General features: G+C 37.6%; 1 protein-coding gene across 2 annotated transcripts; it reads left to right on the top strand.

Annotated features, from left to right (window-relative positions):
• Positions 1 to 8: 8 nt before the first annotated feature.
• PRPF39 (pre-mRNA processing factor 39) lies at positions 9 to 27,967 on the top strand. 2 transcript variants are annotated; one of them, XM_081087267.1, is made up of 16 exons: positions 9 to 149; positions 4,104 to 4,445; positions 4,902 to 5,027; positions 5,213 to 5,281; positions 5,385 to 5,547; positions 5,677 to 5,795; positions 13,169 to 13,336; positions 17,606 to 17,771; positions 18,450 to 18,557; positions 20,961 to 21,125; positions 21,437 to 21,563; positions 22,160 to 22,428; positions 23,285 to 23,469; positions 25,962 to 26,036; positions 26,836 to 26,956; positions 27,212 to 27,967. In XM_081087267.1, the coding sequence occupies exons 5-16, from the start codon at positions 5,461 to 5,463 to the stop codon at positions 27,266 to 27,268; spliced, it is 1,647 nt and encodes a 548-aa protein (XP_080943393.1). In that variant the 5' UTR covers positions 9 to 149; positions 4,104 to 4,445; positions 4,902 to 5,027; positions 5,213 to 5,281; positions 5,385 to 5,460; the 3' UTR covers positions 27,269 to 27,967. The 2 variants fall into 2 exon arrangements, with proteins under 2 accessions (XP_080943393.1, XP_080943392.1); XM_081087266.1 differs by lacking the exons at positions 5,213 to 5,281; positions 5,385 to 5,547.
• Positions 27,968 to 27,996: the final 29 nt, after the last annotated feature.

Below are 27,996 nucleotides of genomic sequence, written 5' to 3'. Positions count from 1 at the left end.
AAGCACTCGGCGCATGCGCGGCGCGCTCTCTCCGGGGTAGGTGTTGTGGCGCTGGTGGCGGTGCAGCGGCGGCTGTGGGCGCCGAGACCGTGGAAGTGCCATCGTCGCCCAGTCTGCGGCTCATGGCATTGAGCCGCCTCCACCGTCAGGTCAGCTGGGGTGGGCGCCTGGGAACTGGCGGAGGGGGCGGGAGGCTGGGCTGGCGGGGGCCTGCCTGCTTTCAGGCCGCGCCGGGCCGGGCCGGGCCGGGCCTCCCTCCCGCCGTGTTGCGGCCTGGCCCGGCCAGGGCGCCCAGCTGTCCAGTCCGCTGGCCTCCCACCTGTTGGGTGGAGCAGTGCGAGGTTTCTTTTCTTAGACTAAACGTTTCTCAGACGGGCCTGGAAATGTGCGCCTCCACGTGATTGAGGAAGCGGTTTGGGGGTATAAGCCTGGAGCCCTTGCTTCCCCAAGAGCTGGAAACCCGTGTGGCTGGGACGACTGGAACTGGAAGGGGGCTCCATAGCAGACCCCAGAACATTGGGAAATACAAATTCTGTTAATAAGGCTTAGTTTAGGCGCCTTGTAGGACGCGTTCCGTATTCTGACGGCATAAGCTAAATCTTTGGGGCCCTGAGTCACAGCACCTCAAAATTAAGTGGAAGCTTTTGGCAGGATAGAATAGAAGCAGAAAAACTAGACGTTAAAGTTCTTTTCTAAAAAATATTTTTGATTTTAGAGAGGAAGGGAGAGGGAGAGATAGAAACATCAATGATGAGTGAGAATCATTGATCAGCTGCCTCTTGCACGCTCCCTCCTGGGGATCGAGCCCGCCACCCGCGCATGTGCCCTTGGCCGGAATCCAACCGGACCCTTCAGTCCGCAGGCCAGGCTCTGTCCGCGCAGCCGAACCGGCCAGGGCGACATTAAGGATCTTTAGTAAGAATGATGTCTTGCTTAACTTAAGTAGTGCTGCTCTTAACGTGTGATTGAGGATGATGATTTTATGTCATGAGATTGTTACTTTTTAGTTTGATATTCACCGTATCTCCTCTTTGAGGACTTTAAGTTGTTTGGCAACTGGTCCAGTCTATTTAGGAATACTTTAAACTTTTCTACAAGGAAGGTTGAAACTCAAGGAAGCAAGTTTTATCATGGAAGTATGAATATGGAGCTCACTTTGGAACTTGGGTGTTTTGGGCTCCATAGGAGCTTAAGTGGCTTGAAAAAAAAGAAGCAACTACAGTTGGGTACCCCCCCCCCCCCCCCCCCCCCCCGCCCCACCGTATTTATAACTACACTCTGGGGTTGCAAAAGTTGGAACTTTCCACTCTACAGTCTTTGGTGGGGAAAAGGTGAACAAAAGGAATTCTAATGAAGACTTGTTTCTTAGATTGCGAACTCTAAAATAGAGGTTGACCAAAGATGGCTAATTGAAAAGCAGAAATTTTTTAGTGTCACTGTGTGCTACTGTTTTTACTTATATTTGAATAAGAAAAGGGATTTTATAAATCAAATGATAAAACCTGTGTTTGTGTTTTTCAAGCAAAAGAACAGAACCTCCTGTGGTATGTTAACAATTCTGCATTAAACAGGATTTTTTTTTTTTTAAATAGCCAAAGGAGAAAGTGGTAGTTCTAGCCAAATGATGATTGTTTTCCCCTAAAAAACCTGAGTGATTGCCCTGGCTAGTGTGGCTCAGTTGGTTGGAGCATCATGGGTACACACGGAAAGGTCAAGGGTTCAATTCCCAGTTAGGGCACATACCTGGGTTTTGGATTTGACCCCTGGTCAGGGTGCATTAGGGAGATATCAGTGTTTCTCTCTCTCTCCCCCTCTTCCTTCCTCTCTCTAAAATCAAAGAAAAAAAACGTATCCTCAGATGAGGATTAAAAAACACCTGAGTGATACAGATGTGTGTGTGTGTGTGTGTGTGTGTGTGTGTGTGTTCATTCCAATTTCTGGAACATAATCTGTGACCATTCTACTTAGTCTCTGAAAACAGTTGCTAAAAAACAGTTTCTATGATAGTATCTTTTCCTAACATCCTGAGCCTTAAAATTAGCTTATCTGCAGATGAAGCACAGAGTAACTTGTAGATTGCAAAGTTCATTTGTTTTGCTCAAACTCCTGACTTTCAGTCCTTAGTAACATCTTCAGATTTTTATGTGTTGCTCTGTTTATGAAAAGAATAATCACTTAACCTCTATAGGCATAAATATAGAGAGTTTAAAAAAAGGTGTTCGATCAAACTTACTGTATTTTTAAAATTAACAATTGCCTTTTTTTCCCCCCTCACCTGAGGATACATCATTTATTGATTTTTTTTTTTTTTTTTAAGGGAGAGAGAAGTAAAGAAACATCAGTCAGTTTCCTCTCATATGTGCCCCGATTGGGGATCAAGCCTGCAATCTTTTTGGTGTATGTACTGCACTCCAAGCCACCCAGTCAGGGCAAACTTCCCATCTTTAATTATGTGTGGATTATTTAAGTCATCCTCCAAATTTTACGTTGATAGGTAGAATTGTTAGTTAAAAGTATAATGTATAAAGTATAATGTTAGTCAAAAGTATATGTCATAACTAAATGAAAAGTTAAAGGTATAAACAAAACCAAGGTCTCTGTTCTCACTGAATTTAATATTCTAGTATTATTATTAATTTATCATAGTAATAGTTTAGCAATGTTTTTCAAATATTTTGACTGCAACCCATTATACAGGGTGGCCTTAACAATGAGTTGACTTAATTTGAACAATTTTATATAATTACTATCCAGATGATAGAACTTGCACAAATATGTTTTTAATAACATTCACTTTAGAAGTCACTCTTGTAATTAAAAAATACATATATATATATATATATATATTTTATTGATGTTTAGAGAGAGAAGAAGGAAGAGAGAGAGAGAAACATCTATTTGAGAGTGGAACATCAATCTGCTGCCTCATGCACACCCCCTATTGGGGATTGAGCCCATAACTTGGGCATATGCCCTGACCAAGAATCGAATCAGTAACCTTTTGGTGCACAAACGATGTCAAACCAACTTAGCTACTCCAGCCAGGGCTCTTATAATTTTTTAATACCTTCATTTATATTTTCTAAAATAAAATCAAACCTAGGTGCTAGGATTTAAATTTTATTGTAAATATATTAATATATTTCAACAATGTAACCTTTTCTTTTCTAAAACTTTATCCTGAGCTAAGTGATGAATTTCCCTCTAAAATGTTTATATCCATGATCAGAATTTTTAAAAAATATATTTTATTGATTTTTTACAGAGAGGAAGGGAGAGAGATAGAGAGTTAGAAACATCGATAAGAGAGAAGCATCGATCAGCTGCCTCTGCACACCCCCTACTGGGGATGTGGCTGCAACCAAGGTACATGCCCTTGACCGGAATCGAACCCAGGACTCTTCAGTCCCCAGTCCGACGCTCTATCCAGTGAGCCAAACTGGCTAGGGCCATGATCAGAATTTTTGTTATTTTCCCTTTAGCCTTCAGAATAGATATTAAAGACCTTGCTGTTTTCCAGGGTTAATAGCAAGATGGTATTCAGACATTGAATTTTATAATTTTAGCTAGCTAAGAAACATTGAATTCAGATATGATTGCTTCTTTAGGGAGCAGGCACAAACCTCACTTGCTTTATGGATGAAGGAACTAAGTCCTTAGTTATTTAGTGTTTATTTAAACACCCAACAATAAAATAGATTTTTGGAAAATTTATGTTGCAGAATTTCATTTATAATATAGAAACTAATAAACCTAATTAAGAGTTATAAGAGATATCAAGAATCAAATTATTACATTTCTTTAATAGCTAATGAGAACTTGTGTTTTATAAAAAGGTGGTTTTGCCCTTACTGGTGCTTCTCAGCTGGTTGGGTGTCATCCCATGCACTGAAAGGTTGCTGGTTCAATTCCTGGTCAGGGCAAATGCTCTGTTGCAGGTTTGATCCCCGGTAAGGGCATGCAGGAGGCTGCTGATTGATGTTTTGCTCTCACATTGATGTTTCTCTCTCTTTCTTCCTCTCTAAACATTTTTAAAAAAGGGTGGTTTTGATGATGCTAAACAAACATTTGGAAGTTGTTTTTCTTTATTTTTGTTTCTACAGGTCATTAACTGAAGACAAACAGCTATGCAAAATTCTCACATGGATGAGTATAGAAATTCTAGTAATGGCAGCACAGGCAACAGTTCTGAGGTAGTGGTAGAACAGTCTGCTGATTTCAGTACTGAAATTATGAATGTCACGGAAATGGAACAGTCACCTGATGGATCTCCTAATGTGAATGCAACTACAGATGAAAATGAAATAGCAAATGCTGTGGACCTTCCAGTGGCAGAAACAGAAGCAAATTTCCCTCCAGAATATGAAAAGTTTTGGAAAACTGTAGAAAATAATCCTCAGGATTTTACAGGCTGGGTATATTTGCTTCAGTATGTAGAACAGGAGGTTAGTAACTTTTAAATGGGACTAAAGGAACAGATTAATCAAGTCATTATTAGACTGGGACTTATTGTTTTGTAATTAAAGTTGCTTTTTTATACTTTTCAGATTAAGTTGCATCACATTGGATATTTACACTTATTTAACTTCAAAAAAATTGCATTGGTGTGTAGTGAAAAGTTAGTTTTAGTAGAGTCAAAGTCTAATGTTTATAGTAAGTGCTGTGCATGTGTGTATCTGTATAAAATCTGTGAATAAATGGTTGCCTTGTAGTTTAGCAGAATTAGTTCCTCTGTTTCAAAGGATAAGATTGCATTCATAGGGAAAAGGACTGCGGGGTGTGTGTGTGGTCTTTAAACTTACCATTTCTTTTATTTGAGATAATACATTTGAAAGGAATAATAAATATTTTTGTGGCAGAAACTTCCAAGATATTTAAACACCTCATTTTATTTTCATCAGAATCACTTGATGGCTGCCAGGAAAGCATTTGACAAATTTTTCATACACTATCCGTATTGCTATGGTTACTGGAAAAAGTATGCAGACCTTGAAAAGCGGCATGACAACATTAAACAATCAGACGAGGTGCGTACATCACTGAATAAAATAATTTCCATTAGGTACTGTAAGCCAAATAACAAAACAAAGACTTTTTTTTTCTTTGGCTGGCAGTACCTACGATTTGTGGTCAAACAATTTTATAGGGTATTTTATTTGCATTTGTCACTCTTGTGGCATTTGTAGCTAATGTTTTCTCTCTTTGTTGGCAGGTGCGTTAAACCTCTACAGTTTGTCAAGCTTTGCAGTGCAAGCCTCTGTATTACACTGCAGCTTAACAAGTAGGGCAGGGCTTTTCTCTCACTTACATTTATTTCTCATTTTCCAAACAATATAGTTGGTTTGCTAGTCACATTTGCTACGTCTTATTGCATTTTTGGTCAGACGCTGTCATTGGTGCTCTAATGGGTCTGTGCCCTATGGTCTGTAACCCAAAGCCTGCCCACACAACCCGGTCAGAATGCAGGGACTGCTGCGCTTTGAAGATCAAGACTCTGCACGTGGGGATCAGAACATTGCCATGTTCTATCCAACCTCCACCCAAATGGTAATGGTAGATTATTTAAACAAAATTCCAGTAATTAGTATTTCTAAGGTTCACCGGATAACACAGTGTTACCTCTCTGTTAAGAAATAATTAAATATTTGAAGTACAGTTTTGTTGTTTTTTTCTTAGGTGTATCGACGGGGGCTTCAGGCAATACCTCTTAGTGTTGACCTTTGGATACATTATATAAACTTCTTAAAAGAAACATTGGATCCTGGGGATTCTGAGACAAACAGTACAATAAGAGGGTATGTGAAACTCTGTTAATCACATGTGTTCAAAGATATAAATTAGAAATCAGTTATTCTTATATTGATAATAGAACTATTTGTGAATGCTAAACCGAAAGTTTAAGTTCCATATAATTTCTCTACTTAAAAAGAATACAGGTAATAAATGTATGTATGATTCTATAAAAAAACAGATAATAAATTCCCCTTTCATTTACTTATTTATTTATAGTATATTTTTATTGATTTCGGAGAGGAAGGGAGAGGGAGGGAGAGAGAAACAGAAACATCAATGATGAGAGAGCACCACTGATCAGCTGCCTCCTGTACATCACCTACTGGGGATTGAGCTCACAGCCTGGAAATGTGTTCCTACTGGGAATTGAACCGTGACCTTCTGGTTCATAGATGCTCAACCATGGCCATGCCAGCTGGGCTCCCCCTCCGTTTTATACCTCCCTTTTCTTATGTTCCCAATTCCACTCCCCTTGTGGTTAATGGCTTGGTGTGTGTTCTTTCAGATACACACAGCTATACATGTTTGTTCATATTATCCTTTGATTTTTTTTTTTTTACAGAATATTTTGGAATCTCTATCATACTTTTTTAACCACTGCAAAGTATTTTACAGTATCTAGGTGTTATATTTTATTTGACCAAATTCTTATGCATTGGAAATAACCAGTGCTTCAGTGAATGTCTCTACAAATCAGTATTTATGTAGAGCATGCTAGAATTGGAACGCTGTCAAAGGGAACACACAGCTAAATTCTATCAAATGTTTCTTTAGAAGTGATATTTTAAACTCCCACAGTGTATGAGAGTAGTCATTTTCCCATAGCAGACCACATTTTTCTTTATCCTTAGGTGGTATCACATTATTTTAGTTTACATATCTCCAGAGTGTTTATCCTGGTTTGCCATCTTTCGTATCCTTATACTAGAGGCCTGGTGCACGAAATTTGTGCGCTCTGTGTGTGTGTGTGTGTGTGTGTCTGTGTGTCTGTCCCCTCAGCCCGGCCTGTGCCCTCTCATTCTGGAAGCCCTGCAATCAATCGCCCCAAAGAGGTAGGCCCCGCCCACCCAGCCTGAGTTCCTCGATGGATCATCCCAAAGAGGGAGGCCCGGCCCACCCGCTGCAGCACCACCGTGGGGTAGCCTGGGCCTCCCTCTTGGGGCGATCTATCGCACCCCACAAAGGGAGGCCCTGCCCACCAGACCTCCAGTCGGTGGCCTGGGCCTCCCTCTTTGGGGTGATTGTGGAGTCCCCTGATTGATAGATCACCTTGCCGGCTGGTGGCCTGGGCCTCCCTCTGCAGGGCGATCATGGGGCGATGGCCGGGCCCCCGACCAATCGCATCACACCCACCTTGGCTGGCCTGGCGCCACTGGGTGTCATAGCATGGTCATCCGGAAGGTCGTCTGGACGGTCATTCTGCTGTTCGGTCGTTTGGTCGATTTGCATATTACACTTTTATTATTATAGATAAGCCATTTTCACATTGCCTCCTCATACCATTTACTCCTTTTACTTTTGGATTATGTTTTTCTTATTATAGGAACTTATAAATGTTTAAAAAATCAGTATTAAACTGCTTGTAACAAAAAGTAGTCTTTCCACCCCTCTTCAGATATTTTAGCTGTTTCTTCTGGTATTTTTTAACATGTGTGATATAGTAGTGCTTTCTTCATTTGCTGAGGACATAATTTTGTAATGGTAACTAAAAATTTTAGTTCACTTTTATATTTTTTCATTCTTCATCTTTCCAAATGGATAGATTTCGTAGCCTTTTGTTTTTCCTGGATTTAATTACTGCTTCCTCCCCATTATTCAACTTGCCTGGTTTTCTTTGCACATTTAAAAACTTTCACCCCTTCCAACAGCTACTTTCAGTAGTCAGTACTAAATACTACTTTACATAATGTACAAATGCTTTGTAAGTATTTTTGGGAGTTAAAAATATTCTACTTAGTATAAAAATTGTAAAAGAGAACTATGCTCTGAAGTCTGTAAATTCCATTTTTTTCCCCTTCCCTCTTGGAGCTATCCCTCCTGGGACCTTCTCTTCTGTAATCTGGACTGCTTGTTCTATTCTGTTTCTGTTATACAGATATTATTTTGGGATTTCTTTATCATCCTGATTCTCGAATATGTCTTTACCTCATTCCTGGGTTTCTGGCTCTATTAAGAGTTTATTAGAACCTTAACTGGTTTTGCTTAGTGGATAGAGTGTAAGCCTGGGGACTGAAGGGTTCTGGGTTAGATTCTGGTCAAGGGCACATGCCTGGGTTGTGGGCTCAATCCCCAGTGGGGGCATGCAGGAAGCTGCCGATCACTGATTCTCTCTCATCATTGATGTTTCTATATCTCTCCCCCTCTCCCTTGCTCTCTGAAATCAAGCAATCTATATATAAGCCTAAGCAACTGAATGAATGATCAGTCGCTATGACGCGCACTGACCAGCAGGTTACAGACAATGCACAGGATCGGGCTCCCTCCTGTCTGGATTAGGCCTGTGGGCATCGGCTCCCTCCTGCCTGGCTATCCGACATTCTCCAAGGGGTCCCAGATTGCGAGAGGGGACAGGCCAGGCTGAGGGACCCCACTGGTGCACAAATCTGTGCACTGGGCCTCTAGTAAAAATATATTTTAAAAAAAGTTTATTAGATCCTACTCTTTCTTGGTTTCCATGTGCCCACGTTTTATAGAAAAGCATCCTATTGCTGAAGGATGCTTGGGATTTAAAGAAAAGAAATTAAGACTTTTATGTCTGAAACACCCAAATTAATGGTCCAGTCGGGTATAGAGTTGAAAGTAATTTTTCCTTAGGGCTTTGAAGGCATCTCTTGAGTCATTTATAGCTTCTGATGTTGGTATTGATAAGTATGATACCATTCTTCTGATATTTATATGACATGTTTTTCCTCGAAGCTTTTTTTTTTTTTTAAATACGTTTTTGTTGACTTTTTAGAGAGACAGGAAGGGAGAGGGATAGAGATAGAAACACCAGTAAGAGAACATTGATTAACTGCCTCCTGCACGCCCCCTACTGGGGATTGAGCCCACAAACCGGGCATATACCCTGACAGTGAATCAAACTGTGACCTTCTGGTTCATGGGTCAGTGCTCCACCGCTGAGCGATACCGGCTGGGCCTCATGGAAGCTTTTATTTATTTAAAAAACATGTGGTTTTTTAAAGGGAGAGGGATAGAGATATGGAAACATCCATGAGAAAGAAACATTGATCAGCCACTTCAACACCCTCTTTGTTCCTTTTCTCATTTCTTCCTATTGTTATATTTCTGCATATTTTTTTTTAATCATTTCTTTGAGGGTATTAAGGATAGTTGAAGTCTGCTCCTAGCACTGTTTCCTCTGAAGTTTTTTTGTTTTTTAATCTCTGTCATGTCTGATTTCTGGATTTCTGCTTATGTTAAAGATTAGATTTTAATTAATTGAATAGAAGCTCTGTGCATTTTGTATTAGGGGTCCAATTTTAGCTGGCCTGGAGGGCTTCACAGTAAAATGATCAAATGGCCACCCAGTTTTTGTTGGACTCCTAGTGTTAGTATCTTTATACCTTTTTGTGGTTAATCTTCACTTGAGCATATTTTTTCCATTGACTTTTACAGAGAGTGGGAGGAATGGAGGGAGGGGGAGATAAAGAAGAAAAGAAAAAAAACACATCAGTGTGAGAGACACATCAATTGGTTGCTTCCCGCACCTGACCTGACCTGGGTTGGGGATTGAACCTTCAACCCAGGTATGTGCCCTTGATGGGAATCAAACCCGTGACCCTTTGGTGCAGGCAGAGCTGATGCTCTTACCACTGAACACACTGGCCAGGGCAGTATCTTCATATCGTTCCTATGTCAAGCAGTTCTTTTTCATTAAAGGATAACCTGAACTTCCAGGGAAAATATACGTAGTTTCTGAATTCCCATAGCTGGGCAGGAAACGAGATTTAAGGTCTCTTACCATTTATTAATCAGACCTAAACATTCTGTCTTTATTTTGTTACCTTTTTATCATTTTCCTCTCCCAACTCCCTCCACTTTCTTAGTGTCTGATGCATTGATTTACTGCAGTGATTCTCAACCTACCTAATGCCGCGACCCTTTAATACAGTTACTCATGTTGTGGTGACCCCCAATTTCATTGTTACAAATTGAACATAATTAAAGCATAGTGATTAATCACAAAAACAATATGTAATTATATATGTGTTTTCTGATGGTCTTAGGCGACCCCTGTGAAAGGGTCGTTCGACCCCCAAAGGGGTCACGACCCACAGGTTGAAAAGCGCTGATTTACTGGATCATTTTGGGTTTTGGCAGGAGCAATAGCATGTATTTCACTGTCTCAGAAACTTCATACACAAATATATATATACATGTATGCATGTACCCATACACACACACTTTTAATCCTCTGTCTGTGTGTGTATGTATATATATATATAACATTTCCTGCAGTTTTGGTACAGCTTTTAATTTGTTTAGGGTATCTTTATCATATAAAGGCTTTTTTTTCTAAATGTTCAGTATTAAATCTTTTTTTTTTTTAATATATTTTATTGATTTTTTACAGAGAGGAAGGGAGAGAGATAGTTAGAAACATCGATGAGAGAGAAACATCAGTCAGCTGACTCCTGCACATCTCCTACTGGGGATATGCCCGCAACCCAGGTACATGCCCTTGACCGGAATCGAACCTGGGACCTTTCAGTCCGCAGGCCGACGCTCTATCCACTGAGCCAAACCGGTTTCGGCAGTATTCAATCTTTTATTAGTTTCTTACTTTTGTGCCTATCTTGCCAAGAATATATAAATTTGTATTTTCTTCTAATTTTTAAAATAGTTTTTTAAAAATCATTCATCTGGAATTTAGTTTGTGTCCTTTTTGAAGTAGAGATTAACCCTTTATTTTTTTCAATTATATTGAATAGTCCAACTTTTCTGCATTAATTCTAAAAATACTCCTTTACCGTAGACTAAATTCTCAAATATACTTTGATATGTTCTGTTGATCCATTTTTCTGTTCCTAGCTAGTGCCATACTTTTAATTACTATAGCTTCCTAGTTTCTTTTTTTTCTTTAAATATATTTTATTGATTTTTTTTTTTACAGAGAGGAAGGGAGAGGAATAGAGAGTTAGAAACATCATGAGAGGGAAACATCAATCAGTTGCCTTCTGCATAACCCCCACCGGGGATGTGCCCGCAACCAAGGCACATGCCCCCGACTGGAATCGAACCTGGGACCCTTCATTCCGCTGGCTGACGCTCTATCCACTGAGCCAAACCAGTTAGGCTTCCTAGTTTCTTTTGATATCTTTCAGGAAAACTGCTGCATTGTCCTTACACAAAATACTTTACATTTTTGTATTCCAGATGAATGCTAGAATTTGTTTTTCCTTTTCACCCAAAATTTGTTAGAGCTTTGATTGGGATTCTGTTAAAGTTGTAGATTAATTTAGGTAGTATAGTTTTATACTGTTAAAAATCCCTCTTGATTCTAAAATATTTACATTGAAAATATGTATCTAATGGTTTTATCTCATTTGAATTTCAAATCTAATGATTTAACATTGCTTGCAGAAATCTTTTGACAGGAATTAGGTACTTAAAATATATGTTTTTGTAATAAACTATAATTGTGGGGTTTTAGAATCAGGAGAGATTTTTGAGAGTTTTAAAATATATGTATACTTCTCATACCTTATAAGGCAGCTGGATCCCTTGTTGGAGTTATTTTCCCAGAAAATTATTATTTAAATTAATAATAATAATTGTGCCTATCTTCTACCCTAAATGAATCCATTCAACAAGCATTTCAAGTTTAACAAATAAATATGTTTGCAGTGTGTATGTTTTGCATTGTAATTTTATATAAGGTAAAATTACATAACAGTACATTTATCTATTTCCTTTATGTTTCTCACTTTGTTTTATTTTACTGATTTCAGAGAGGAAGGGAGAGGGAGAAAGAGATAGGAACATTAATGATGAGAAAGAATCATCAATTGGCTGCCTCCTGCATGCCCCCTACTGAGGATGAGCCTGCAACCTTGGCTTGTGCTCTGACTGGGAATCAAAGCCTGACTTCCTGGTTCATAGATTGACGCTCAACCACTGCACTCCACACCGGCTGGGCAATTCCTTCTATCTTTTAATCTCTATTTGTATGGGAAGCAATGGAATATTATTTTGAATTTAGCATTATCTATTTGATTTTTAAACTTTTTTAAAATTGAAGTTTTATTGACATATGTTGTAATAGTAGCCCTTTTATTCATGATTTGAACTGTCACAGTTTCCTGCAGTCAACTACAGTCTGAATATATTAATTGGAAATTTCCAGAAGTAAACAATAAGTTTTAAATTGTGCGCCGTTCTGAGTAGTGTGAAGAAATCTTGTGTCTTCCTGCTCTTGTGTGCCCAGGATGGGAATCATTCCTTTGTCCATTGTATCCACACTGTACTTTAGTAGCTGTCTAGGTTATCAGATTGCTGTCACAGTATTCAGTGCTTGTGTTCAAGTAATCCTTATTTTACCAAATATTGGCCCCAAAGCACAAGAGTAGTGATTCTGGTGATTCAGGTATGCCAAGGAAAAGCTGTAAAGTGCTTCCTTTAAGTGAAAAGGTGAAAGTTGTCGACTTAATAAGGAAAGAAAACAATGTCGTATGCTGAGGTCACTAAGATCTACGGTAAGAGCAAATTTTCTATCCATGAAATTATGAAAAAGGAAAAATAAATATATGCTGATTTGCTGAGAGAACACATTGACATAACTTTATTACAATATACAGTGGGGCCTTGACATAGAGTTTAATTCATTCCGTGACGGAGCTCGTAACTCAAATTACTCGTATGTCAAATCAAAAAGTGAACGAGTGAGACACGTGATGCTGGGCTGATGTTGTGGCGTTCACTGTGACATTCGCTGCGCCAACTAGCGGTGGGGTATCTGGCTTGTAACCCGAATTTTAGTTCGCAACTCAAAGCAAAAAATCGGCCAAGAGACGGCTAGTATCTCGAAAAAACTCGTTAGTCGGGACACTCGTAAGTCAAGGCCCCACTGTATTATAATTGTTCTATTTTTTATTCGTTAACTTTTGTGCCTAATGTATGAATTAAACTTTTATCAGAGGTATGTATGTGTAGAAAAAAAAACATTGTAGTTAGGGATTAGTACTTTGTGGTTTTAATGGGGGTCTTGGATCTAATTCCCTGTGGATAAGGGGAAACTACTGTATGTCAGTTTGAGGTGTACAACATAATGATTTGATATTTGTATATATTGCAGAGCTGCAAAGTATAGACATAATATTTTGAAAGTGCATTTATCTTAGAAAGATAATTTAAAGGTAATTTAATTTTTCAGAACTTTTGAGCACGCTGTTCTAGCTGCAGGAACAGATTTCCGTTCTGACAGACTATGGGAAATGTATATAAACTGGGAGAATGAACAGGGAAACCTGAGAGAAGTTACAGCTATATACGATCGTATTCTTGGTATTCCAACACAGCTGTATAGTCATCATTTTCAGAGGTAGGTGGAAAAATTGTTAAAATATCTTTGATTACTCAGGTAATTAATTCCTAATGTTTAGGAATATATTTTCTTTCACAATAATCATATTTTATGCACTTTTAAATGTAGATATTTTCCCATATAGCTTATGAAATGTTTAGGAATGTTACTGTTTTTAGACTTTAGGTTCTCCTTATCCATTTTATAGATGAGGAAACAAGAGGATTCCTATATTTTGTCTGAGGTATTTCAGATTAATGAAAGAATGAGAAAATAGAATCTAAGTGTAATTATTCACTGCAGTACTAAACTAGCACTGTACATGGCACATAATAGATGCTTATTTAAAACTTAATGACTTACTAAAAGTATATCCTTGTGATTCGTGTAAAAACTTAGATCCAAAATAGCAATGTATGTATTTTATGTAGTAAGCCCTGCATATATTCAAAAAACAATGATTTCATTTCTGTTTTCTACTGTGATTTTCCATTATGATTGATAACATTTCATTTTAATTAGAGCTGTTAAAACCACTAATTCCATGTTCCTGTGTACTTAGAATATCCCACTGACATGGACTCAGAAAGTCTTTCTGGGCAAGAAAGTATGATGACTATGTTGCTTTTTTATTTTCTCGCATCTCATTGAGCATTTTCAGAACTGCAATCTTGAAATCTCTGTCATTTAACTCGCATAATTCCGTGTGTTCCAGCCTGTTTTCTGGGGATTTTTCATTTTCTTTCTGGTCGTCGTTGTTGTTGCTGTGCATGGCGTTCGTTGTTCTCCTTTGTTTTCCCATTTATCTCTGAGGAGGCCTTTCTACTCTGCTCCAGTAGATGGTGCTGAATTGCAAGACTTTTCTTTTCCTCTGTGGCCTCACAGTTTTGAGCCTCTGCGGCTTCAGTAGGGCTGTACTGCCTCTGCTGCTTGGGGGTGAGATCTGTTTTTCCCTCACAGTAATGGCAGTCCCTGACCTCCAAGGGTCTAGCCCAGGGGTGGGCAAACTTTTTGACTTGAGGGCCACAATGGGTTCTTAAACTGGACCGGAGGGCCGGAACAAAAGCATGGATGGAGTGTTTGTGTGAACTAATATAAATTCAAAGTAAACATCATTACATAAAAGGGTATGGTCTTTTTTTTTTTAGTTTTATTCATTTCAAAGGGGCTGGATCTGGCCGGCGGGCCGTAGTTTGCCCACGGCTGGTCTAGCCCAAGCACCCCTCCCGGGATCAGGCCTGGGATCAGGCCTAAACCGGCAGTCAGACATCCTCACAATCCGGGACTGCTGGCTCCTAACTGCTCACCTGTCTGCTTGCCTGATCGCCTCTACCTGCCTGCCCCCCCCCCCCCCCCCCCCCCCGCCAGCCTGATCACCCCTAACCACCTCTGCCTGCCGGTCTGATCACCCCTAACTGCCCGCCCCCCGCCTGCCAGCCTGGTCACTCCTTACTGCCCCTCCCCACACACACCCCCACTGACCTGGTCACCCCATGCAGCCTGCTGGTTGTTACTGTTACTGTGATGGCATCCTGGACAACTTGCATACTCCTCTATTATTAGTATAGATTGTTAATCCTCACCCGAGGATATTTTTTTTCTAATGGTTTTTAAAAAATATATTTTTATTGATTTCAGAGAGGAAGGGAGAGGGAGAGATAGGTAGAAACATCAATGATGAGAGAGAATTAGCGATCAGCTGCCACCTGTACACCCACTACCGAGGATTGAGCCAGCAACCCAGGCATAGGGCTCACTATATATTAAACACTCAGCCATTCTTCTCTTTTTCTTTAATCCTGACCTGAGGATATGTTTTTATTGATTTTAGAGGGAGAGGAGTGAGAAAGAGAAACATTGATGTGAGGAGGTCAGGGCAAATTCCCTGGTTGCAGGTTTGATGGGGTTCGTACAGGAAGCAGCCAGCTGGTCAGTGTTTCTCTCTCACATCCATGTCTCTCTCTTTTTCTCTCTCCCTTCCTCTCTAAAATCAATTAAAAGGTAAATACATAATAAAAATAAGACAGTCTACATTTTTTCCTTCCATTGTTGAACGGGGTCAAATTGAGCTTTGTATCTATTACTTTGCATAATGTAAATTAGTTTCAGTGTCATTTACATACATTTGTGAAAGTTTAAAAATCCAGGTGCCAATAGCCTAAATCAATTTTTAGAAACTTGGGGAATAATGTTGGAATATGTGATACATGATGTACAACCAACCACATGGAAAACCATGTCTAATAATAACATTGAAGAGGTGGGCTTGGGTCAAAGGCTAGATAAGACTCTGAAAGACTTTATCTAAGGGGTTAGATTTTTAGCTTGACAACAGGATAAACCTACTGAAATGATTTTGGCAGGAGGTGCTTATGATCATGTTTACTGTTGTGTTTGAAAAAATTTATTTATTGGTGAGAGAAAGAGAAGGGAGAGAGAAATAGCAATTTGCTGTTGCACTTATTTATACATTCATTGGTGGTTTTTTTTATGTGACTTGACTGGGAATCGAACCCGAAACTTGGCATATGGGGACAGTGCTCTAACCAACTGAGCTGTCTAGCCAGAATTCATTTTTACTTTTTGATAAGGATTTTGATAGTAGTATTGGTTTGGGTATGAGAATTGTGAGACTAGGGGCTAGAAGATCAGTTTATGTTTATCTAGATCAGTGGTTCTCAACCTTCCTAATGCCGCCACCCTTTAATACAGTTCCTCATGTTGTGGTGACCCCCAATGTCATTGTTACAAATTGAAGAACATAATTAAAGCATAGTGATTAATCACAAAAACAATATGTAATTATATATGTGTTTTCCAGTGGTCTTAGGCGACCCCTGTGAAAGGGTCATTCGACCTCCAAAGGAGTCTTGACCCACAGGTTGAGAACCGCTGATCTAGAAGATGTATTTAGAAGGTAGAATCATTAAGACCTGATATTCAGTGGAATCTAATTATTAAGTTAGGTGGGAAATTCCAAATGGGGAACTGATTTGTTGGCATTACCTTTAATCAAGATTAGAAATCCCAAGGGTGTTGATTTTTGGATGAAGATGACATACTTAGTTTAAGACATTTTTTGTATATAAGTTTCCAAAATGAGATAGTGTAGATATTTAGCTCCTCAAATGGATGTTTTTTATTAAAATTTGTATGTGTTTAAGGGAATAAAATAAAATAAAGCTTTTTTCAAAACACTCTGCTTATAATTAATCTATATTTCTATGTGTAGAGTGTTGGCAATTGGATATAGTAATGTGGAATTTAGAAGAAAGGTTTGGGGTTGAGTTACAGTTTTGAGTCATAGTATGCTTATCATTTCAAACAATATTGGCCAGAGAAATATGTTTAAACTATTCCTAAGATCAGCCAGAGAAATACATAAAAATAGAAGAAAATGCAGAGTGGAATCCTTGGGAATACGTAGTACTTAGGGGCAGATAGTAAGGGGGAACCCTCAAAGGGCAGTCAGAGACTTGGAGGAAAGCCAAAGAGTCAAGGTGAAGAAGGTTCTAAAAGGGAGGTGTGGTTATCAACCTTAAACACTGAAGACATCATTAGGTTCGAGGTATGGACCTTGAGAGCTTGTTTGGAGGTTCTAGCAGGGGAGCGCAGCTACGCGTATACCCTTGACCGAAGACTTGTCCTCTCCTTGGGGGGCGGGGAAGGTCGTCCTCTTCGGCCGAGGGCGCAGCTTCGGGAGGGACGCACATGGATCGTTGCGGGAGGAGGGGGACACCCGCCTAGCCAGCCAGATCAGCCGAATCAACCCTGGCGATCAGTGGGGTGACAGATGTCGCAGCTAGATTGCCCTCACATCCAGGTTCGAGGTATGAAACAGGTATCCATTTAATTTTGCATTTAAGAAATTCTCCATGACTTTAGAGCAGTTTTATTGGAGTGTTTGATACAAACATCTGGATTCAGGAATTGGCAGGTGGGAAAGGAAAGACAAACATTTGCTGGTCATTTATTAATGATCATTTATAATGTAAATATGCATAACTATATTTAATTTTACAGTAACTTTGCAAGATAGGTATTGTGCCATTTTACAAATGAGAAAACCAAGATTGGATTTGAATTTATGCCTGTCCATGCCTTCTCTGTTCCATTGCAAAGGCAGGGAGAAAATGAAGATGTTTATAGACTGTTTTATCAAATTGTAGGTTTTTACTATAGGAAGAAGAAAGGGTTTTGTGTTTTGGTTTCTTTAAGTCAGAGGTCCTTTGAAAGAGTAATGTGTGATAGGAATTAACAGCATATATTTTTATTGTCTGTCTTTAGATTTAAAGAGCACGTACAGAATAACTTGCCTAGAGATCTTCTAACTGGTGAACAGTTTATTCAGCTGCGAAGGGAATTAGCTTCTGTAAATGGACACAGTGGTGATGATGGTCCTCCTGGTGATGATCTGCCATCAGGAATTGAAGACATAACTGATCCAGCAAAGGTAATTAGACTTAAAAATCCTTCAAGCATGAGAAAGTAAACTTTAATATCCCTTAACTGTGTGTGTTTTATGACTTGTAGCTCATATGAAGTTAATTTCTGATTAAGACAGCTGGAATTCTTTAGCTGGTATGGTTTACTATGAGATATCTGGAAATAGCTTAGAAGGAATATCTTGCCTACATTGTGATGTACTAGCCATCTATACTAATAAAAGGGTAATATGCTAATTAGACCAGGTCGACTGGACATCTTCCGGACATCCGACTTTCTTTCGGAAAGTTAGGGGGCGACCAGACTGACAAGCAGAGGCAGTTAGGGGTGATCAGGCAGGCAGGTAGAGTGGTTAGGAGCCAGCGGTCCTGGATTGAGAGAGGGATGTCTAACTGCCGATTTAGGCCCCATCCCACAGGCTGCAGGCCGGGCTGGGTGACCCCCCTTTCGTGCACTGGGCCTCTAGTCTATTTAAAAAACATAATAGGAAGGTGGTTTGTTAGGAAATTCTGTTACAAACTTTAGTAGTGATCATTGTACTTGCACAAAATTGAGTAACAGTTTAAAATCCAACAGTATTCTAAGACTAAAGTATGTGTGGATAATACTAAATGTAAGTAGTGATATTTTAAAATTTCATTATGTAACTTGTGTAATTTTAAATTTTTTTCTTTTTCTTCCCAAGCTAATTACTGAAATAGAAAACATGAGGCACAGAATCATTGAAATTCATCAAGAAATGTTTAATTATAATGAGCATGAAGTTAGTAAAAGGTGGACATTTGAAGAAGGTGTAAGTGTTTTTGTTTTGTAATTGTCTTGAAAATATAGCAATAGGAATAATGTATTTTTCAGTTTCAAATAATGTCTATACTGCTACTTTTTCTTTATAGTTGCTTAATAAGACATTCTTCCCATTTGTTGTTATCATCAATTTTATCATTTTCCATTATCAATTTTAGAAACTTATTAAATTCAGACTTAACATTTCTTTCATCTGAATCATACTTTTAAAAATTGTTCAATTTTTTTTCAGTCCTCACCTGAGGTTGTTTTTATTGATTTTCTATAGAGAGGAAGGGAGAGACAAAGAGAAAAGAGAGAGAAACATGAATCAGTTTCCTCCCATATGAACCCCAACCAGGGATTGAACCTGCAACCTGGGTATGTTCCCTGAAGGGGAATCAAATCTGTGACCTTTCAGTGTACAGGACAACACTCTGAGTTACATTTCACATGTAACAAAATACACCCATTTTAGGTGTACAATGAAATGAGGTTGTTTTTTTTTCACAATCTAATTTTTTTTTTTGTAAAATATATTTTATTGATTTTTTACAGAGAGGAAGGGAGAGAGATAGAGAGTTAGAAACATCGATGAGAGAGAAACATCGATCAGCTGCCTCCTGCACATCTCCCACTGGGGATGTGCCCGCAACCCAGGTACATGCCCTTGACCGGAATCGAACCTGGGACCCTTCAGTCAGCAGGCCGACGCTCTATCCACTGAGCCAAACCGGTTTCGGCCACAATCTAATTTTTTATTTCTGTTTTTAACAGCTTTATTAATAATTCCCATATTACATAGTTCAACCATTTAAAGTATATACTTTAACAGGGGTCCTCAAACTACGGCCGCGGGCCACATGCGGCCCACCGAAGACATTTGTTTTTTTACTTCAAAATAAGATATGTGCTGTGTGCATAGGAATTTGTTCATAGTTTTTTTTTAAACTATAGTCCGGCCCTCCAATGGTCTGAGGGACAGTGAACTGGCCCCCTGTTTAAAAAGTTTGAGGACCCCTGCTTTAATAGTTCATAATATATTCACAGAAAACTATAACTGTCACTACAGTCAGTTTTTAAAATTTTTGAAAATTCATTTGAGAGACAGACAGACATCAATGTGGGAGAGAAATATCGATTGGTTGCCTCCCGAACATGACCCTTTCTGTGTACGGGATGATGCTCCAACCAACTGAGCCACACGAACCAAGGCACTACAGTTAATTTTAGAACATTTTCTTCACCTCAAAAAGAAACCCTTTTTACCCTTAGCTCTCACCCCTCTATTCATTTACTCACTTGACACCTCCCAACCTCAGCCCCAGCCCTAGCCCTAAAGTACTACTAATCTACTTTCTATTCTTACAGATTTTCCTGTTCTGGCCTTTTGTATGAATGAAATCCTATAGTACAGTATTCATATCCTTAGAGGATTGGTTCCAGGACCCCTGTGGGTATCCAAATCCTTGGATGCTTAAGTTTCTTATATAAAGTGGCGCAGTGTTCGCATATAGGATACAGCAGGGCATGCCTACACATCATTTTATTCACGTGGATTCAGCATAGTGCCTGGAGTATGGCAAAATCAAGTTTTCCTTTTGGGGACTTTCTAGGATTTTTTTTTTTTTTTTTTAAATAATACTTTCAATCCGTGGTTGGTTAAATTCATGGATGCAAATCCTTGGATGTGGAGGGCCAACTGTATGTTTTTTTTTGTGACTGGCTAGTAAAATGATTTTTGTCGAATGTCTGTGCATTACAGTCACCACATAGAACTCTTTTGTCATCCCAAAGATCCCCTTGGCCGCTTTCCAGGCAGTAACCCCCATCCCACTCCTAGGCCAGGCAACCACTGATTTTCTTTCTGTTCCGAAGGAGTAATTGTTAAATTTAAAAGTAATCAAAGAATAAGATTTCCTAAATATAAAAAAATTGTGTAGTTCTGTTAAAATAACTAAAAAAATGGAAAATACAGTCTGTTTCTTCTGTTTGTAAAGCCTAAGGAATTTAAGGACTTTCAATTTAAAATGTTTTTGTATTTTTTTTTAAATCATGAGATATGATTAAAATTTTTGGTATATTCGCAATTATATCTATAATTTAAATAACATTGTTACTGTAGTCATACATATTTTGGTGTTGGTTTATTATTTTTTTTAATATATTTTTATTGATTTCAGAGAGGAAGGGAGAGGGAGAGAGAGAGAGAAACATCAATGATGAGAGAGACTCATTGATCGGCTGCCTCCTGCACACCCCACACTGGGGATTGAGCCTGCAACCCAGGCATGTGCCCTTGGCCGGAATCGAACCTGGGACCCCTCAGTCCACAGGCCGACACTCTATCCACCGAGCCAAATCAGCTAGGGCAATGTTGGTTTACTTTAATTACCATGTCACTTTATTGCAGATTAAAAGACCTTATTTTCATGTGAAACCATTGGAAAAGGCACAATTAAAAAACTGGAAAGAATACTTAGAATTTGAAATTGAAAATGGGACTCATGAACGAGTTGTGGTTCTCTTTGAAAGATGTGTCATATCATGTGCCCTCTATGAGGAGTTTTGGATTAAGGTAAGAAAATTACATGCTCTGAAACTTGAATATATTATAAACATTGACTAGTGACTAACCTTTTTTGTACTTCTGTTGAATGTTGTTCATATAACTATATCTGTTGCATTAGGAGATGGTCTGCTTGCAACCAGATTTGACTGCTGCATATGCCAACCTCGTTGCCTCTCTTCGTCCTTCCTTACAGAAACTAGTCTAGTGGTTCAATAAAGGTGCTGAATGGGTTTAAAAATAGAATTTTATCGTTCTGTCACATATTTAATGGCTGGTTCAACTTAAATTATTCAGTATTTCCTCTGTTCTGTATGTAGTATGCCAAGTACATGGAAAACCATAGCATTGAAGGAGTGAGGCATGTCTTCAGCAGAGCTTGCACTATTCATCTCCCAAAGAAACCTGTGGTGCATATGCTTTGGGCAGCTTTTGAGGAACAGCAGGGTAAGAATGAGGAAACAGTTGATATTTTGGGGGATTTTACTTCTGGATGAAGATACAGGAATTGAATGTTAAGGGATAGTGTAGTGTAAAGTAAATGTCAGTAAAATTTTTCTGTAAAGGGCCAGATACTAAATACTTTAGGCTTTGCAAGCTGTATAGCTTTTTATCTCAGAACTCTGCCATTGTAGCCAGAAGCAGCCGTAGATAATACATAAATAAAAGAATCTGTTCCAGTTTTTAAAAATTAAAAACGGGCAGCCCGGCCGGTGTGGTTCAGTGATTGAGCAACAACCTGTGAATCAGGAGGTCACAGTTCAATTCCCGGTCAGGGCACATGCCCAGGTTTCAGGCTCCATTCCTAGTAGGTGGTGTGCAGAAGGCAGCCAACAATGATTCTGTCATCATTGATGTTTCTATCTCTCCCTTTCTCTCTCTCAAAAGAAAAAACACACAACTTTTTTCAATTAAAAAAAGAAACATTAAGAAAACAGGCAGAAGGCTGGATTTAGTCTATGGGCTGTTATTTGGCAATGCCTGGCTTAGAGGATATTTCAAAAGTTTAAACAAAAGCATAAACATTTAATTACTATTTCTAGGTAATATTAATGAAGCCAGGAATATCTTGAGAACATTTGAAGAATGTGTTCTAGGATTGGCAATGGTTCGTTTGAGAAGAGTAAGTTTAGAACGACGACATGGAAATATGGAAGAAGCTGAACATTTGCTTCAGGATGCTATTAAGAATGCCAAATCGAATACTGAATCATCGTTTTATGCTATTAAACTAGCCCGGCATCTTTTCAAAATACAAAAAAACTTTGCAAAATCAAAAAAGGTGCTTTTGGAAGCAATTGAAAGAGACAAAGTATGTATTTGTGTTTTTGGAGTATCTTCCATGAAAAACCAGTGGTCATTTTTTTGTTCTGTTTCTTAATTTTCATTTTGGCAACTATGATGAAAGATTTGGTCTGTATGTAATATATTTAATTACTAAATGAAGACAACAGTCCCTCTAAACTGACGTTGCCATTCTTTAAAAAAAAAATTTGAATTATCAATTAAAAGGTTGCAGACATTGTTACATTCTATTTTCTCCACATTTAGAAATTGTATAGCAGATTTACTGATTATTAAGTAGAGTAGAGGATCTTGGGAGAACAAAAGCATGGCACTTAGCTACCCTACAGGAATTGTAGCAGTGAGATTATTCTCCTTTTCCAAAGGATTATTCTCCTTTTTATGTATCAGTTGATAGGCAGTGTATGGGAAATAGCTCATTTTTTACATTTTTAGCTGATCCCAGGTCTGTGTAAGACAGGTTTATAACTGTTTGTTTCCAGCTGTTTAAGATAATTATCTACAGTTGTAAAGATTTAATTTATTGAGACGTACAGAGATCATTTTTTTCATGTTTTAGTTTATATTTGTTATGGGAAGTCAAGCCACATTAAACTCAAGATAGAATATAGGGCTTTAATTTATTGGCATTGAACAATTTACATATTGTTTGGGAAATAACTAAGATGATGTGCTATCAATGTGCTAATTGTTTTTTTCTTATTCAGTGAATGCTGAAAACATATAACACAAATTACATTTTAATACACAATTTTCAATGTTGAACTTTTTAAATTGAGAGATCAAAATAAGGGCATTTTAAATATCTGTGGTCTAATGAAAATATCTAAGAAATATTATTAACGATACTACTTTTTACACAGGAGAACACAAAGTTATATCTCAATTTACTTGAAATGGAATATAGTGGTGACCTCAAACAAAATGAAGAAAATATCCTAAATTGTTTTGACAAAGCTATACATGGTTCATTACCTGTTAAAATGAGAATTACATTTTCTCAGAGAAAAGTGGAATTTCTTGAAGATTTTGGTTCAGATGTTAATAAGTAAGATCTTAATTATAATCTATTTGAATAGTAAATAAGCATTGATAGTTTTGGTTGGGAATTTGATGATTAGTACAAATTAATATATTGTTAAATTTAAAATGTTTGCCTAGGTTACTTTTTCATCAGGTATAACTGAGGTAATTCAGTTTTGCAAATGTATGTATGTGCTTAATCGTAGGACATACGGTTTCTATTTCCTTCCAAAGTATTCTTAAAATTTTAGCATGGTAATTTAAACAATGAGTGGATGAGGGAAGGCAGGAAGCAGCAATCCCATGAAAAAGGAAATGGATTAAGGATTGAACCTTGAAACACAGAAACATTTGGCATATAGACCACTAAAGGTGGATGGATTAATCTGGAAGAATGCCATTGTATTTCAGATTGGAAAAGAGAATGGAAATGGTTCTGCAGATGATACCTCATGGCCTCATCTTTGTGCATTGTAAAAGGCTGAAAGTTGAGGATGGTACAAGGATTCACTCTAGGGGATTTGGGAAAAGGACAAGTTTAAGATTTAAACTTGCAAAATAGAAGAGTAGAAATTTATTAGAGAAATTTATTTGCTGTGATTCCATTCTTACATGATTCTAGTAAGGAAATATCCCAGTTCCTGTTAGACATGTGCCTTCTCTGATTATTCTAATTTAGACTTATTTCCATTGAAACAGCTGTTGATAAAATAACAATTAGTTTTGTGTCTGTGTACTTACATGTGTGTGTATACATTCTTGATGGCTTAGTAAAATTTTAAACTAAAAATCATTTAACATGAGTTACATTTTAACACAATGGTATATATGTGCTTGGCTTCAATTAAATGTTTTGTAAGAATTATCTAATGTAAAATACATAGCAATCTGATGAGGGGTATAGGTACTGTTATTCTTTCAATGGATGAAAAAGGGTTTAAAGAAAGATTAGGGATTTTTTTCCAAGGTCACTTAGCTATTACATTGTGCATCTGGGATTAGTTATTAATATTGTGCCAGCTGGATTTAGAACCTACTTCACAGTCTGCTCTTAAGCACCTCATGTCCTGTATATTTAATGTCTAATGTTTGTTTTGCACTGAAGAAATTAAAAGAAATGGAATATGTAATTCTAGCTTTTAGTCTAGTTGGATGGGATGGTGATCAGAGGATATACATGTGTCTGAGGTGACATATAAGTTTTAAGGCTCTGAATCAGAATGGATTTATCATCCTTCATAGGGGAGGTAGGGCTTCATTTAATTAAGTACTGGATACTGATAAACTGAGAAGAGGATAAAATGTAAAAGCAAGTTAAAATTCATATACAAATAACATCTGCTAAAGTAGAAGTGATGTTTGTTCGTTCTGTGCTTTGAAAGCTAGTTTGAGTTCAGAGAACATGGAGAGTACACAATTGACAGTAGGAAACTATTAGTGGTTTTATTGAGATTAAATGACATGTTAATTTGGTAATAATATGCAGACAAATCGGAAGTTCAGTACAAAGATGCCAATTAGGTCCTTACAAGTACAGTTATTGAGGACCTTTAGTATTGGGTAGTATGTTGTTGAAATTTTTAGAAAGGTATAATGTGAAAAGTAAATGAGGCACTTAAAAATTTAGGTAGTAGTATAATGAATTGGTAAGAATTAATGTTGAAGTCTGACAAATACAGGCTTAAATCCTAGCTCTGTCACTTGCTGATTTATGTATTCTTATTTTCAAATTTTTTCACATGGAGATTCTCTGTATCACCTAACCCACAGGTTGTTAAAGGCCTTAAGGAAATTAGTCCATTTAAAGTGCTTGAAAATGAGTAAACATTTGACCTGAGATTACTGGTATTAACAATTTTACATATGTCACATCAGAATTTTGTTAAAACTTATTTTTTTAATCAATGGTAACCAGTTATACTATAGTTTTACATTAGTTCTAATTCAATTTTATCACATGGCCAAATTTTAAAAGCATTTTATCCTAAATGCAGGTGTCTTCAATAGCATTGTTAAATTAGATTCAAAAGTATACAAATTGTAGAATTGTCAGGTCTCGTGTTGCCTTTGACAAAAACATCAAGATCCTTGTCTTAGTTGTGTCGTAGATTCGAAGGCAGGTTCTCCCCATGTATTATAAATAATAAACTTGGCCAGCATCCCATCAGCTTTAGAGAAAATACTTTTCCAGTAGCTCATAAAAATTCTGGGACTCCTGCTTTGGGTCATATTCTCACCTCTAAACCATTAATTGGCTCAGGGGTATAATGTTACTAGCCAGGCCTATAGCTTTGAACCACATAGAGTGAGAAGAAAAGTACAGGGCAATGGTGTCCCAAAGGAAATAGATAAAAAAAGGTAGCTGAGGACAGATTAGGCTGCTGGCTCATTTAAAAAAATATATAAATAAAAGGATGTCTATTGCAATATATTTTGTTTTCCTAAGTAGAAATAAACTTTTAAAATTAACATTTTGGGTTTTGTATATTTCAGTGGATTTTTTTTATTCCTTCTCAGGCTTCTGAGTGCTTATGACGAGCATCAAACACTCCTAAAAGAACAGGATTCTTTGAAAAGGAAAGCAGAAAATGGGTATGTACATATTTGTTGAATCAGGAAAGGTTGTTTAAAAGATGACATTTTTCACTGTGGAAATGACTTTAAAGAAAAATATAATTTATGCTCACCTGAGGATGTTTTTTAGAGAGAGAAAAGAACAGAATACATTTTATATATATATAATATATATATATATTTATATATATATATATATAATATATATATATATTTTATTGATTTTTTACAGAGAGGAAGGGAGAGAGATAGAGAGTTACAAACATCGATCAGCTGCCTCCTGCACATCTCCTACTGGGGATGTGCCCGCAACCCAGGTATATGCCCTTGACCGGAATCGAACCTGGGACCTTTCAGTCTGCAGGCCGATGGTCCATCCACTGAGCCAAACCGGTTTCGGCGAGAAGACATATTTTTAAATGTTGCCTTTGCTAGGCCAGTGTGGTTCAGTGGTTGAACGTCAACCTATGAACCAGGAGGTCATGGTTCAATTCCCAGTCAGGGCACATGCCCCACTGGTGGGCTCATTACCCAGTGTGGGGCATGTAGGAGGCAAGAGATCATTGATTCCCTCTCATCATTGATGTTTCTGTCTCTCCCTCTCCCTTCCTCTCTGAAATCAATAAATATATATTTTAAAGTTGTTTCCTTTATGTTGTAATTGAGATACTTTATTTTCATGATTTGAAAAAATTGTATACAACTCTTGAGTGGTTGAAAACATGAGTAAAATAAATGTACACAGGTGACATTTATCTGTTTGTCAAAGTACTTATTGTAAGAGCTGTTAAAAGTTCCACTTTGACCTTTTATATAGATCAGAAGAACCAGAGGAAAAAAAAGCACACACAGAAGATACAACTGCATCCTCTGCGCAGTTGATTGATGGTGATTTACAAGCAAATCAAGCTGCATATAATTATAGTGCCTGGTATCAAGTGAGTTTACATAATTATAAATGAATTTTTTGTTCATATATGTTATTAGAAAAGCATAAATTAGGGCAGTCTTTTTTATTTTAGAAAAAAACAAGTCTTCTGTTTCAGATGGTATAATACATTATCTTTGTGGTTAAGTCTTGGAATTTCTACAAGTGAATACATGCCTGTTTTCTTACACATAGCTGCTTTAATTATTTTGTATGAGCTCAGCCATAGTTCTGGTATGCTAACATGTTTGCTTTTTCCTTTCAGTACAATTACCAGAATCCTTGGAATTATGGACAGTATTATCCTCCCCCTCCAACTTGATGGGAAAATATAAATATCAGATGGAGTGTGTGGAAAGTATAATGTTATTTTTTTTCAACAAGAGATGTAAACATTGGCTTGTCATATTTGACAGCTTGTCTTCCCTGTTTCTGTGTAACATATGATTTTAGTATTAGGGAAAATGTCACTTAGTAGCTTACCACAGATACTATTTCCTACCATTTACAAAGTTTACTTTTTATTGGAGAACTATTTTTTTGATTTTTGCATTAAGTGGTCTAGAATTCTTTTGCAATGCATTTGCAACAGTTTTGTAGCCTTAAGGGTGGGGAAAAAACTGACTGCAAATCATGTCAGTGTAGTACAAGAGTCTGAAAATACATAAAGGGCTGGTTATTAAGGATTTACCTCTCTGTAAAAAGAGAAGAAAAAAAACACACCAAAAAATGGATTTTTAACCTTTACTGACCAGGCTTTGTCTGCGTGTTTCAGTTATCCCTGTGAATTTTGATTTAACTGCAGGAAAGATACACACTATTAAAATAGTATGTCATGGTATAGAGATTTCAAATCAGAAAATCGAATGTTTGCATCCCTTTAAAAAATGAATACTGTATCAAAATTTATGTTGTTTCAGAAGACTTTGTATTTACAATATTCATGTATATTTGTGAACAAGCTTTCATTTTGATCAAACTGATCATCTACATTTTTGTAATAAAACTGAAGACTCATCCACCAGTTGTTATGAATTTATTTAGGGGATC

Source organism: Myotis nattereri (genome assembly GCF_964212035.1).
Source record: "Myotis nattereri genome assembly, chromosome: 1".
Classification (NCBI taxonomy): Eukaryota; Metazoa; Chordata; class Mammalia; order Chiroptera; family Vespertilionidae; genus Myotis; species Myotis nattereri.
Note: the sequence above shows the minus strand (reverse complement) of the source record. Positions and strands in the feature narration are given on the sequence as shown.